This window comes from Arvicanthis niloticus, chromosome 5 (assembly GCF_011762505.2).
Source record: "Arvicanthis niloticus isolate mArvNil1 chromosome 5, mArvNil1.pat.X, whole genome shotgun sequence".
NCBI lineage: Eukaryota > Metazoa > Chordata > Mammalia > Rodentia > Muridae > Arvicanthis > Arvicanthis niloticus.
Genome location: NC_047662.1, coordinates 100,469,986 through 100,484,100, shown reverse-complemented (window position 1 = coordinate 100,484,100; position 14,115 = coordinate 100,469,986). Strand labels below are relative to the sequence as shown.

General features: G+C 47.5%; 1 protein-coding gene across 7 annotated transcripts; it reads left to right on the top strand.

Annotated features, from left to right (window-relative positions):
* The first annotated feature begins 4,033 nt into the window (after window positions 1-4,033).
* On the top strand, window positions 4,034-9,559 carry LOC117709037 (olfactory receptor 13C7-like). 7 transcript variants are annotated; one of them, XM_076935072.1, is made up of 3 exons: window positions 4,035-4,521; window positions 5,689-5,768; window positions 7,321-9,559. In XM_076935072.1, exon 3 carries the CDS (start codon window positions 7,340-7,342, stop codon window positions 8,297-8,299), a length of 960 nt encoding a protein of 319 aa, XP_076791187.1. In that variant the 5' UTR covers window positions 4,035-4,521; window positions 5,689-5,768; window positions 7,321-7,339; the 3' UTR covers window positions 8,300-9,559. The 7 variants fall into 7 exon arrangements, with proteins under 7 accessions (XP_076791188.1, XP_076791187.1, XP_034358998.1 ...); XM_076935070.1 differs by having other exon boundaries at window positions 4,037-4,521; window positions 6,657-9,559; XM_076935069.1 differs by having other exon boundaries at window positions 4,037-4,521; window positions 6,654-9,559.
* Window positions 9,560-14,115: the final 4,556 nt, after the last annotated feature.

Below are 14,115 nucleotides of genomic sequence, written 5' to 3'. Positions count from 1 at the left end.
ATAACAATTACATCAGACAAATACAAGTTACATTTACATTATCCAGTTAATAAAAGTTAATTAACACAGAAGAATGTGGAGAAAGGGATCTCTGACCTTCTCTTACTCTTCCTTCTATGGCATATGCCTACCATCCCTCAACACAAGAGGATGAGGCAGGAGGATCACATTTCAAAGCTAGCATGGGCTACAGATTGGGACTTTGTCTCAGAAAAAAAATTAAAGATGGAGGTGGGACCAAAAAGATGGCTGTGTGAGTAAAGGTGATGAGTTTAATCCCAGGGACCTACATGGTAGAAGGAGAGAACCTACTTCTGCAAGTTATTCCCTCAATTTTCTGTGAGCCATGTGTGCAAGCACACAGATAAATAAATAACTATACAAACAAACAAATAAATTAACAAATAAATAAATAAATCTTAATAAAAATGCCTTTAAAGCCAGGTGTGTGTCTTAATTAGGGTTTCTATTGCTTCAGTGAAACACCATAACTGAAAACTAAGTTGTAGAAGAAGTTAGGACAGGAACTCAAACAATGCAGGAACCTGGAAGCAGGAGCTGATGCAGAGGCCATGGAGGGTGCTGCTTACTGGCTTGCTCCCCATTGCTTGCTCAGCCTGCTTTCTTAGAGAACCCAGGACCACCTGCCCAGGGATGGCACCACCCACAATGGGCTGGTCCCTCCTTCCAAAATTTCTCTGTTGTGAGCAGGGAGGAATCCTCCTGCAGGAGGCATTTTTGATATCTAGCTCCAGCCAATGAATAGAAGGGGCTGTTTTCTCTCTCCCACAAGCCAGACTGTGAGTCTTAAGTGCTAGCCTCAGAGCAGGTGAGGAGGAGTTCCTGTCTGTATGACAGGCCACAGCTGCATGGTTGCTTCTGATACTTCAGTACATCATTTCTCTGTTGTTTCCAGCTGTATTGGTGTCTGTAAATCAATAAATGACTGGTGACAATTTCTGTGTTTGATGAGTTTTCAGTAAAAACTGGATTTGCTATGCTTTGATATCAATGAGGCACTGGTGCCACTAAGAGGTACCATTATAATGGCTTTTCGTGTCTTGTGCTGTCTATTGCTCCCAACAAATCTACAAAGTGAGCATGAGGTTGTGGTAATGTGGTAAACACACAGAAACCAAAAATGATATTTAAACTAGTAAATGAAAATTTTTCTTGAGTTTTGCAAGCCACTCATGTATACCTCTGAGCCCAAGATGGAGGTTATGGGAACACCTACCCTTACAGCTGGCTAAGAAAGCATGGGTGGCCAGACTTCTTTAGACTAGCATCTGAGGTGGGGAGACACAGCTCACTTAGACTGTAGCATCCCTATTTAATGTTTTGGAAGCTGGGAGTTACATGTTGAAGATACAAGCAAGCAAGTACAAGTGTGTGTGTGTGTGTGTGTGTGTGTGTGTGTGTGTGTGTACACTTGCTGTCAGGAGTTCTGGAAGCAACTATAACAGTGGATAGGAACTTGGATTGTGAGCAGGGAGGAATCCTCCTGCACAAGGCATTTGTCAGATCTTGTGTCTTTGTCCTCTGCCCTCTGGATTCCAGAACTTTATCACTCTTGCTTTCATGAAAGGCTGTAGGACAATTCTAGGGTTCCCAGAGGAATAGTAGTACAGTCAGGCCTCACAACTTGCTGGCCATGTCAGTCAGAGTCTGAGCAGCTGCTGTTGGCCCTTCTGTAGTGGAGTGTTAAGACTCAGGGTTCCAGGAGCTTGCTCTTTTAAAGACTCATTCCTATCTCCTGGCCTCGATTTTCAGCTTCTTACATGGACTGAAGCCCTCTGTCTCCTGCAGTACTATGCTTTCCTCTTTCTCCCTCTCTTCCTTAGCTCAATGGCTATGCCTTGTGTTTGCAGTTCAAGACCCCAGAGAGACAGATTTAGGGAGTCTTTGCCATTGGACAGCCTTACGGTCTCTGCCCCTGGGTCATGTGGGTCCCTGTGGCTGAAGTTCTTCCTGGCACAGTGCATGGAAACAATGCAAGGAGCCTGTCAGGAACAGATATGGAAGACCAGATAGGCTAGGCTACCTAGGATGAAACAGTGAGCCAGGCAAGGATGCTTTGACAGCCCAGCATTCTGACATCCAGACTCGCCTGGGATCCTCACTCCTCTGTGCAGCACAGATCTACATGTGTGGTCTCTCTGCTGAGGAGGCTTTGTCTCCTCACCTCATCTGGAGGCAGCCTCCTTCTCCCTGTCTTCCCTCCTTGGAGCTCTGGTGACCTTACAACACCTTGTTCCAGTTATTGTTTGGTTCTTTCCCTTATGTGAGAGCAGGCACTGCTTCTCATGATTATAGGGAGAATCTGCAAATCCTATGAACTGCAAGGAAACCTTTCCAGGAGCCTTGGGAATGTATGTGACCTCCAAGGGGTATCATGTCCACATTTAACTTCAGGGAAACACAACAAATGCAGCTATCTCTCTGGAAAATGTTAAGGGTCTGGATAGCAGACCACTTATCCTTGGCTAATCACATGTACACACAGGCAAGCACACATGTGAAACAAGGAGTTGCCTGACACATTAAAATTTGTCTTGACAAATCTAAACCAAGTATCTCCTGACTGCCCTGGCTGCAGGGGTTCCCTCCAGCATGGAGTGAAGGCAAGAGATGTGTACCTCTGCTCAGTAGGTTACTGCAGGCTCTATACTAGGAGGGGTGGCTCTGCCTCCTCCCAAATTTTATAGTAGCCAGGCAGCTAGACCAGGCTTGCATTGAACTCAGAGATCCTTCTACTTCTGCCTCCAGAGTGCTGGAATTAAAGACTTGTGCCATTGTCTTAGGGTTTGTATTGTTATGAAGAGACACTATGACCACAACAATTCTTATAAAGAAAAACATTTGCAATGGTTTGAATATGTTTGGCTCAGGGAATAGCAACTATTGGGAGGTGTGACCTTGTTGGGGGAGGGTGTCACTGTGGAGGTGGGGCTTTGAGATGATATTTATGCTCAAGCTCTGCCCAGTGTGAGACACAGTAGTCTTCTCCTGCCTGCCTTTGGATCAAGATATAGACCTCTCAGTTCCTTCTCCACCACTGTGTCTGCCTAGATGCTGCCATGATGATGGACTGAACCTCTGAAACTGTAAGCCAGCCCCAATTAAATGTTGTCTTTTATAACAGTTGCCTTGGTCATGGTGTCTCTTCACAGCAGTGAAACCCTAACTGAGACAACATTTAATTGGGACTGGCTTACAGTTTCAGAGGTTCAGTCCGTTATCCTCCTGGCAGGAAACATGTCAGAGTGCAGGCAGACATGGTGCTGGAGAGTTCTATATTTTGATTGACAGGCAGCAAGAGGAGACCATGTGCTACCCTAGGCTTAGCTTTAACACAGGAGACCTCAAAGCCCACCCCCACAGTGACACACTTCCTCCAACAAGGCCACACCTCCTAATAGTGTCACTTCCTATGGCCCAAGCCTCCAAACACAAGTGTATATAGTGCCTATACCTATTCAAACCACCACAGCCACCCAGCTCAATCTTTCCTTTCTTCTTCCTTCTCTCCTCTTCCCCTTCCACTCCTCCTCCCTCCTGCCCATTTTCCAGTGCTGAGAATGGATTCCCAGTAAGGCAGGTGCCCATCCATCCTGCCTCAGTGAGCCAGGTCTGGAATTCCAGCCCTTGTGAAGTGGAGGCAAGAGGATCTGGAGTTTAATGCCAGCCAGGAGCCTGAGCTAACATGAGACTTTGTCTCAAAATTTAATTAATTGATGGATAAAAAATAAAACATCTTGCAGAATAAAAGAGCGAGCCTATTCTCTAGACCCTGTCCTTGGTCACACGCTGCAAGTCCCAAGAGGTCAAGTGAGACGTGCACAGATGAGAGGAAGCCAGATGGATGCACATCTCATTGGACAACCAGTGGCATCCATGGGAAATCATAGCCAGTTGCTTCACGGTGCTCAACAAGATAAAATATAAAAACTTTAAATTTTTCACTCAGACCTCCACTCCGAACCACTGAAGCACAGATTAGGTAATAGTGGTGGGGCTTGTTGGCCACAGCACTGAAGAAAAGTAGCTGGGGAGGGGACCTGAAATATCATGTGATCCCTAAACAGCTATGGACACTGTTGATCTAATTATGCTGTGCAGAGAAAGTGAAAGAGAGAAGAAAGAAAATGATGAAAATTTTTAGTCAGCCAACTTCCATATAATTGGATCTTAGGGACACTATCCCAGAAGGACACAAAGTTTCTAAGCTGAGGACAACATACTTTCTGAGCTTTAAATGACTTCGGGGACTAAATCGGTCCCAAAGAGTGAAGTGGAATTTAAATTGACTTCTAAGGGCAATGTCCCAGTCTTTGGAGGTTGTGCCCTGAGTACAGGGGGCAGGTGGTTGGGGAGAGGTCCCTCCCAACCCTTTGGGAGTCACGCATTCTGAGTGAGCTCTCACCCCAGTTCTTCAGGCCCACTGCCCCTGTTTCTGACACAAGCACTTTCCACTCTTTGAGAAATCAGCTATTTTTGGTAAAGATGTTCCCAAGCAAGGTAAGTGCAAGCTTTGCTCAAAGCAATGGCAGACTTTCACTAGCAGGGCCAACACTTCAGATCAGCCTGTCTATGACAGAGGGGCCTGCTCCAGGGTGGCCGTGTTCTCCTAGAATCACATGGACCCATGGTGTGGCAGTAATCCTTAGGATCAGAACTGAGGAGAGGAGAGGGTTGGCCAGAATCCCAGCAAGCGGTTCCCTCTCACGCATCTGAAACCACTGGGCAGTGGTAGAGCCCACATTCTGACAGTACCCAGGAGCTGAATTTCTGGATTTGGTGCTGGTGACATTAAAAAAAAAACGTCTCCTTTACAAAACCCAAATTTCTGGGGGAGACATGAAGCTGGCCAAGGGAGAATAAAACACCCAGCTGGCTACTGCCCTGCCCAGCCCTTATGTCACACAGGCAGTGTGCTCTGTGCCCCAGGCTGTCTTCAAACTTGGGGACTATTCTATCAGCCTTGTAATTGACTCCTGAATGATATATTACCTCTCAGGGATATTTTATATTTTTAAAACCTTAGAAGAAACAGATAGACTCTTGCTTATCTTCATATTGACAACCCAACCATTCGTGGATGTTTGAAGGGGTCCTGTATGGAGGAGGGGCTGACTACCTTGGGGATGAGGTTTCAGATGAATGGGCCAGATAGAGGCTACAAGAAGCACAGTTCAGTTCACTAGTACTCTGACAGGCAAGCCTGGGCTCTAGGCTTCTCAGGAATGTAGGAAAGAGAAACCACTGTCAGCAGAGGGACAGGTTACTAAGTGTATCTAAGGCCTGTTATAATTACTGTGGTAACACAATGTTTTATGTTGATAGTAATGACATTGCTGTTCAGGTAATTCTTTAATTTCACAACTAGTTCTCTACTGAAATTTTCAGCCCTTTAAGGTCAAGTACTGTGCCTTTTTCATTGCAATGTCCTCCAAACCTAGAATTACAGCTAGCTCATAGGCGACGTCCAGTGTGTGTTAACTCAGATTGAGTTACTGTAGCCCTAACTTGGTGACAGTTACTGAGTCTATGACAAGAGAACAGTGTGCCAGCTTTGAAGTAAGAACTGAGGAGGCCTTGGAGGGATGACCACCTGGGAAGTTTAGTGATTTCGGCAATGAGGCCTTAAGCTCAAGGTTGCAAACAAGTGTTCAATGTTGTTTCAAGGGTTCTCTTGGTATTGTTTGGTTTCATCTTATCCTGGCCCAGAACAAATCCTAGTGTTGAGAGGAACTTAAAACTCTCAGGTATGTATCAAGCTTCCCCAGAGTGACCTGGGGTCTGTGGGTTGTCAGGAGCACAGCTGGGGCACTGGTGTGAACAAAGTGAAGTGAAAGGAAGATGAGAGAAGCTTCCCTCAGAGCTCTTGGGCCAAGGGCTGCTCTCCCACCCTCACGGACCAGTGGATAAAAGTGTGAACAAGCTGCCCAGCCTTGGCACTGCGGTATCAGTGTGGTCTGCAGTAACTCCCAAAGCCATGTCAGTGTCCTAGAGCTGTTGCCTTGGTTGCCATTGTCTCCAGGAAAGTGCTGTTGTGTTTCCTGAGTGGGTTTCTGGGTTTCCGCTGTTTTTCATTTGTATCGTCTACTTATAGACTTTATTCTCTCTCCCCCTCTTTCTCTTTCTGTGTCTGTCTGCCTGTCTCTGTCTCTCTCCATGTGTCTGTGTTATGCATGTGTGTTCACACGTGTGTGTGTGTATATATACATATATATATGTAAACATATGTATATATATATATATATATATATATATATATATGCATGTGTGCGCATGTGTGTGGAGGCCAACAGTGGACATTGGGTGTTTTCCTCAGTCACTCACTTACTTACTGAATCAGGCTCTCCCAGTGAACTGGGACATGATGACGTGGCTAGCCTAGCTGGTCAGTTTGCCACAGGGATCCCTGGTCTTTGCCTCCAGAGCATTGGGAATATATGAAGATCATTATGAATATCTGGTTTTCTATTAAGGTGCTGGATAGCAAGAACTCCATCCACTGGGTCATCCCCCTAATGCCTCCTCTCTCTCTCTCTCTCTCTCTCTCTCTCTCTCTCTCTCTCTCTCTCTCTCTCACACACACACACACACACACACACACACACACTTCGTTCTTTTAAAACATGTGGCAGCAGTTGCACTTGGAAAGCTATTCACAGGAACAGTTTCAGGCTGGAGTGATGCTACTTTCCTTCAGAGGGGTCTGTATCTGCTTCTGCTGCGGACTCTAAAGCACTAAAATCCTAGGAGCACCACCTGAAAGCAGCACTCGCAAAGGCCTGTATCCCCCTGATTTGCCTCAGTGCTGTGATGTTGCCTGGGGTCCCACTGCAAAGGGGAGGAGGTTTACTTTGGGTGGGTGCCCTGCACACTGGTCTTTGTGCTTCAAGTCCTGTTCTTTCCCTCCACAAGGCCACCAGTGGCGTTCCAAGGCCTTTTGGTCACCTCCCCAGGCTGCTAAAGCCTCAAGTGCTGGGCAACCTCCATTAGACCCTTATATTCCCGGAATCTTATCTATATAAGTTCTCTTATTTCTCTCCGATGCTTTACAGAGATGTTTTATTCACTTTGCCACTTTTCTGAATTGTCCTCTGCAGGAGGACTAGTTCAGCTTAACTTGTTACTAAGTTAGAAACTTAAATGTCCCCCTACTGTGTACTTCTGAGAAGGGAACAATTTCACAGAGACTCCAAGACTGTCAAGGTGTCTCCAGCTGCTCGGCAGGACAAGGCTTTGGCTTGGCTGCCCAGGAGCTTGGGGAGTAAGACAATGTTGATGCTGATTGCTGAGTTCCTGCAGGTTTCAAAACAAATGTACCATGGACAGATCCAATGAGACCTCACCTGTGTCCCACTTCATTCTCCTGGGCCTCTCTGCCCACCCCAAGCTGGAGAAATCCTTCTTTGTGCTCATCCTGCTGACGTACCTGGTGATCCTGCTGGGCAATGGGGTCCTCATCCTGGTGACCATCCTCGACTCCCACCTGCACACACCCATGTACTTCTTCCTGGGGAACCTCTCCTTCCTGGACATCTGCTACACCACCTCCTCGGTCCCCCTCATTCTGGACAGTTTTCTGACTCCCAGGAAGACCATCTCCTTCTCAGGCTGTGCTGTGCAGATGTTTCTGTCCTTTGCCATGGGAGCCACGGAGTGTGTGCTTCTGAGTATGATGGCGTTTGATCGTTATGTGGCCATCTGCAACCCCCTCAGATACCCAGTGGTCATGAGCAAGGCTGCCTATGTACCCATGGCTGCTGGCTCCTGGGCAGGTGGTATCACCAATTCTATAGTGCAGACATCTTTGGCAATGCGGCTGCCCTTCTGTGGGGACAATGTCATCAATCACTTCACCTGTGAGATCCTGGCTGTCCTGAAACTGGCCTGTGCTGACATCTCCATCAATGTCATCAGCATGGGGGTGGCCAACATGATCTTCTTGGCAGTCCCAGTCCTCTTTATCTTTGTCTCCTATGTCTTCATCCTTGTGACCATCCTGAGGATCCCCTCTGCTGAGGGCAGGAAGAAGGCCTTCTCCACCTGCTCTGCCCACCTCACCGTGGTGATTGTCTTCTATGGGACCATCCTCTTCATGTATGGGAAGCCCAAGTCCAAGGACCCACTTGGGGCAGACAAGCAGGACCTTGCAGACAAGCTCATCTCCCTCTTCTATGGGGTGGTGACCCCCATGCTGAACCCCATCATCTACAGCCTGAGGAACAAGGATGTGAGGGCTGCTGTGAGGAACCTGGTGGTTCAGAAACACCTAACTGAGTGACTGTCACTGAATGCATGCTGCCACAGTGCACGGCTTCCAAACTCTTCATTGTGTTTGTGAGTAAAGTGTGATACAATAAAGAGAGGAGGGACTTCTCCAAGGTCTAGGTCATGACCTCAGCACCAAGACTACAAACAAATCTAGTTTTCTATCAATGTTCCTTAAGCACCAATGCTTCTAGCTAACAGGCTGGAAGGAAAATCCTTCACACCTCTGGAGAGAATAGTTGGCTGGCAACTTTGTGCTCAACCTTGGTGGCATCGTAGATCTACTCTTTCATGACCAAAGGCTGGTGCAGATCTCTGGAAAGACACTGACATGCACAACTAGGAGACAGATGCAGAGCTGGGTTCTTGCTGTTCACCATTTGCCCTGTGTGGACCTGCGGATGGAGGCATGTGCTTTAGTATTAGCCTATGTTGTGTTTGACAAGAAAAATGCAAAAAGTACCAGCAAGATGCCTCAGTGGGTAGAGGTGCATGCCTGACAATGGGAGCTTGGGCCTCACAAGTTAACAGAAAACCAACCCCCAAGAGTTGTCCTCTGACCTCCTTGGGCATGCTGTGATTTGTGCGTACCTGCACACACACACACACACACACACACACACACACAGAGTAAATAATTTTTTAAAAGAGAAGCTTGCAAAATATCACTCATTCTATCACAGTGGCCTACGGCTCCATTCTGGGAAGGCTTCTTGAGTCTTATTATCAGAAAAAGAAGGCTGTTACTCTCAATGGTGGAACTTGTCTGTGAGGGAACGTGGAGAGCTGTGTGTCTTCTCTCTCCCCAGCCCAGCCCAGCTCCAGTCATTTCAGTGGCATGGGCTAGCAGGTCTCAGGCTAGCAGTTCTTATTGCTTTCTTCCCATAAAATCTACAACACTCACAGCTGTAACATCTCCAGAAATCCCCAAGGTCGTCCCAAATGATAAGGATTTTTTAAAGTGTGTGTGTGTGTGTGTGTGTGTGTGTGTGTGTGTGTGTGTGTGTGATAATTATATATAGCACATGGGTATAAATAGGAGAAAGCAAATGGCTATACTAATCCTCAGGTCAGTGGCCATCAGTTTCCCACTCCCCCACTAGCTGCAACACGGGGTGGTAGGCTGTGGTCTGCAGGTTTGGACACTTGCATTGCCAGCAACAGCCTCAACAACATTCAAAACCCGGTGCCATGGCAACCAAGAGAACTTTGTATGGAAAATGAGAGAAACTCTGTCCAAACTCATTTAAAAATAAAGTGTCTTTATTCGAAAGCTGGACCAGATGCTGGCCTGTGCAGTTAGCCACAGCTCCGGCTGAAGTACAGTTCCCTCACACTACATGTCAGTCTTTCTCAGGTCGGCTGTTGCCATCTGCAGGGGGTTCCGTTTCCAGACTCACTCCTGGGGTAAAAACCGTTGGTTCCCACAGCCAGAGAGCAAATGTCTGGGGTGCAGTGACTGACCTGAGGGGACTCATTCGAGCCACAGAGCAAGCGTAGTGGCAGGTGAAAGGCTGACATCCTGGCAGAGCTTAGCCCTGATGCTGAAGACTGGGCCAGTGTCCCCTAAGCCCTATGGAGGCTGTCATAAAGGGGAAGCTTGGAGTTGGGGACCACAGTGAAGAGGTCAGAGGACCCTGAGAGGAGTGCATGATCCATCAAAAGGTCTGATTAAATCTCCCTAAGTTGTGGCGATCCCAGGAAAGACAGACTGCCCCTGACTGAGATTATGATTCCATCTGCCCAATCTGATACAGCCTTCTCACTTACAGGCAATTCCATTAAAGAAAAGAAATGAATGAATTTTTTTTTTTTTTGTACAACTGAGGTTTTTTTTTTTTTTTCCTTGAAGCAGATTCTCTCCACATAGCCCTGGATGTCCTAGAATTCACTATGTAGACCAGGCTGGCCTTGAACTCATAGAGATCCACTTGTCTCTGAGCCTGAAATCAAAGTTGTGTACCACCATACCCAGCCTGGCCTTGTAATTGTTATGTTTTCTTCTCCGCTCTCCTTTGCCACATTTCCTCCCCCAGTCCGTTCTTACTTTGCGAGGGGATGGAGTGTCTCAAATGTTTTAATAGTTTGAGGGATCATTTATTATGATACATGGAAATAAGCAAACAGCCACAGAGAAGAAACAAGGACACAAACAGGGAGAGAGAAAGCAGAGAAACACGGATGACCGGCAAGCAGGAGAGGGGAGGGGGGAGTCAGATGGAAAAGGGAGGCTCCCAAGGGATTGGGGAGGGGAACCCATGAGAGCGAAGCATAATGACACACATATAGGACTGAGGAGACCGCGATGAAACCCGTCACTTTGTATGCTACTCTAAAAGTGGGGTGTGGTGGAACACACCTACAAACCCAGGACTCAGGAAGGAGAAGCAGGAGGATCTGGAATTGAAGGCCACTGCCAGCTACATAGCAAGTCAGAGATCCTGTCTCAAAGAACCAAAAGGAACCAAACAAGGAGAGGTAGATAGGCTGGCTCATGCCTGTGAGTCAAGCACTGGAAGGACAGAGGTTAGAAGATGGCCATAAATGTGAGGCTACCTTGGACTACATAGTCAGTGTTAGGCTATCCTGGGCTACAGCGTGAGATCCTGCCTCCCAAAATAAAAATAGAGAAGTAAAGCGGGGGGGGGGGGGGAGAAGGGATCTAAAACCGTGAGCTCAGTAAGCCGCCTCGAGTACTCGTTATGGAAATAGAGACACCCGGTGTGAATCCAGGGCGGGGGAAATGGGACTATGTAAACGCCATCTTCCATTACAAAAGTCGCTAAAGCATCCATGGCTTGAGTTGCCTGCACAATTACTCACCCCCTGGACCTATCACCTCTGTTCTATGTCATATACAGGAGGCAGCACTTATATCTAAGTACAAACTTCTTTTTCATTTTTACAAGTTATATTATTACTGCGTGTGTACACACATGCCATGACAAACATGTAGAGGTCTGAGAACATCTCTGTGGAATTGGCTCTTTCCTCGCATCTTTAAGTGGGTTCTGCAGATCCAACTCAGGTCCCCAGGGTTAGGCTTTTGTGGCAAGCACCTTCACCCACTGAGACGATTTGCTGTCCCTGAGCATACGTGCCTATGAGTAAACCTCCAGGCCTATGCCATGGACATCTGAAATTCGTGCCAGCTCCCCAGGAGTCTGCTGTGCCCAATCCAGATGGTAGCAGAGCCTCTGCTCACGTGGAGCTGTTCATGAGACATTACAATAGATGAGGGGTTTGTGTAGCTTTTCCAGGGGGAGACAGACTAAGCTATACTGAAATTGTTACTGTCTTTGGACAGTGAATCTACCAGGCTTCCTTCCTAACCTGGACCTCATTGTGTGGTCCAAGTAGGCACCATCCTCCTGCCTCAGTTTCCCAAGTGTTAACATTTCAGGAGGAAGCCACATTGAAAAAAAATTTTTTTTGAGTCAGGGTTCCCCTAAATAGCCCTGACTGTCTTATAATTCTCTGTGTAGACCAGCTGGCCTTGAACTCACAGAGATCTGTTTCATCCTCCTAATGCATGTGCCACCATGCCCAGCATGCGCGGGGTAATCTTTAAGATGAGGACTCTGCTTTTAAAATTCCCTGAACTAGCAGAGTCCACCTCAAACTGACCAGCCCACCACGGAGAGGCGGGCCAGGGCCTCTACCAAGGCAAGGAAAGAGGTCATAATTCAGAAGAGAGGTTGAGGGAGGCGGGAAGGCCTGGGGCTCTTTGCTGGTGAACCTGCAGTTCTCTGCTCTGTCTCGCCCCTCCCTCTCTTGCAGGCTCAGTGGAAGCTGACTTGCTGTGTTAAGACAAAGTCCTGAAAATAGTTCCTTTCTCCTGGCTTAACTGAGTAGTAAAAGCTGCATTAGTTAAATGTGTTATAGTAAAGAATGGAGTTCACCTCTAGGTGGAGACATACACTTGCCTCCTCCCTTAAGAGTAAATCCATCCGGGTGTGAGTTCTAGGAAGGCAGGTTCACACTCCGCAGTAGACTTGACTTCTCCTAAGTTCACACCACCTCCTAGTGCAGACCCTAGGAGCACCACTGGCTGGATCTGCCTGCTCTGAGTCCTGACTCAAGGGGGAATATTCTTCTTTTCTTCTCTTCTGACCTTTTCTTTTGGATATTGGTGGGATCCTAAATATGCCTTTAAACCCCCTGGTGCTTACTCCTGTTTGCTTGTTTGGTTGGTTGGTTGGTTGGTTGGTTTGTTTTGTTTTCCTTGGAGAACTACTCAGAAGAAGCATTACTGCACTAAGTTCTCTCTCTCTCTCTCTCTCTCTCTCTCTCTCTCTCTCTCTCTGTGTGTGTGTGTGTGTGTGTGTGTGTGTGTGTGTGTGTGTGTGTTTCAAGACAGAGTTTCTTTGCGTCTTTGTGTAACCCTGGCTATGCTGGAACTTGTTCTGTGGACCAGGTTGGCTGACTTAGTTAGTTAGGGTTTTACTGCTGTGAACAGACACTATGACCAAGGCAACTCTTATAAGGACAACATTTAATTGGGGCTGGCTTACAGGTTCAGAGGTTCAGTACATTATCATCAAGGTGGGAACATGGCAGCATCCAGGCAGGCATGGTGCAGGAGGAGCTGAGAGTTCTACATCTTCATCTGAAGGCTGCTAGGAGAAGACTGACTTCCAGGCAGCTAGGATGAGGGTCTTAAAGCCCACACCCACATCGATATGGTTACTCCAACAAGGCCACACCTCCTAATAGTGCCACTCCCTGGGCCAGCCATATTCAAACCACCACACTGGCCTTGGACTCAGAGATCCCTGCCTCTACCTCCCAAGGGGAACTGTCAGTTCTGCAAGAATGGAACCTCTGATACCAGCTGGGGCACAGCAGGCTCCTGGGATGCAGCTGCTGGACAGTACAGGTGTACATTTTCTGGTGTCCAGGACTTAGGTCTGGAAATTTGTTCACTGAAGTGTGTGCTCAGGGACCAGCAAGATGGCTCTCCTCTCCATTGTACGGCACCTGAGCACACGGCTAACTTCCATGCAGGCTTCTGTTCTCCAGGCAGCCCGAGACTTACAGCTCGTCTGCTATCTAAGTTCATCCACTTTGTCCCAAATGACAGGGTTTCAGTGTTCTGCTGTGTGTGTATATGTGTGTGTGTGTGTGTGTGTGTGTGTATACCACCTTTTCTTTAACACATCCTTATTGTGAATAAAGCAGGAAGTGCTGATTTTGGGTTTCTTGGCAATCTCCTCACCCTTGTTGCACTGTGTGGTCCTTCTCTTTCTAATCTGAGGAACTCTCACATGGTTTGCAGGTTGATGATTCTAATTTAACATCCCTGCTGATGACTAGCGATGGGATGAGAAATGTAACTGTCACTTCCCTCCCCAAAATGCTCTTAAATTCTTGTAGTCTGCGCATATATTGTTCAGACTCTTAACAGCCTCTATTTCGATCTATAAAACTCAGATGATGCACTCTTAATCAGGAAACCAGAGACAGAAGCAGAGAGACAGAGTCAGAGAGACAGAGAACTTGTTCTTTGTGCAAGTGACTGTTTTTAGAGCTGAAAGAGGGAAAACAAAGCCGACTGGGGGTGCCGGGGATGGGGTTGGGGGGAGTTGCAGTCAGGGAGACTCGGCCAGTGCTGGCCACAGACTCAGAGGCTATCAGGGAGCCCACAGTACTCCTTAGCAACCAGAGCTGGTCCTGTGTGCTCCCCAGTAAGGCCACACTTGCTTCCCTTAGAGGCTCAGTCCAGGGCCCTGAGTAGGGAGTGTTCCAAATTGAATGAGTTGGGAGCTGAGAGGCAGGCAGGTTGCCTGCTCCTGCACAGGCACTTTCAGCCAGGCCTGCAGCCAGACG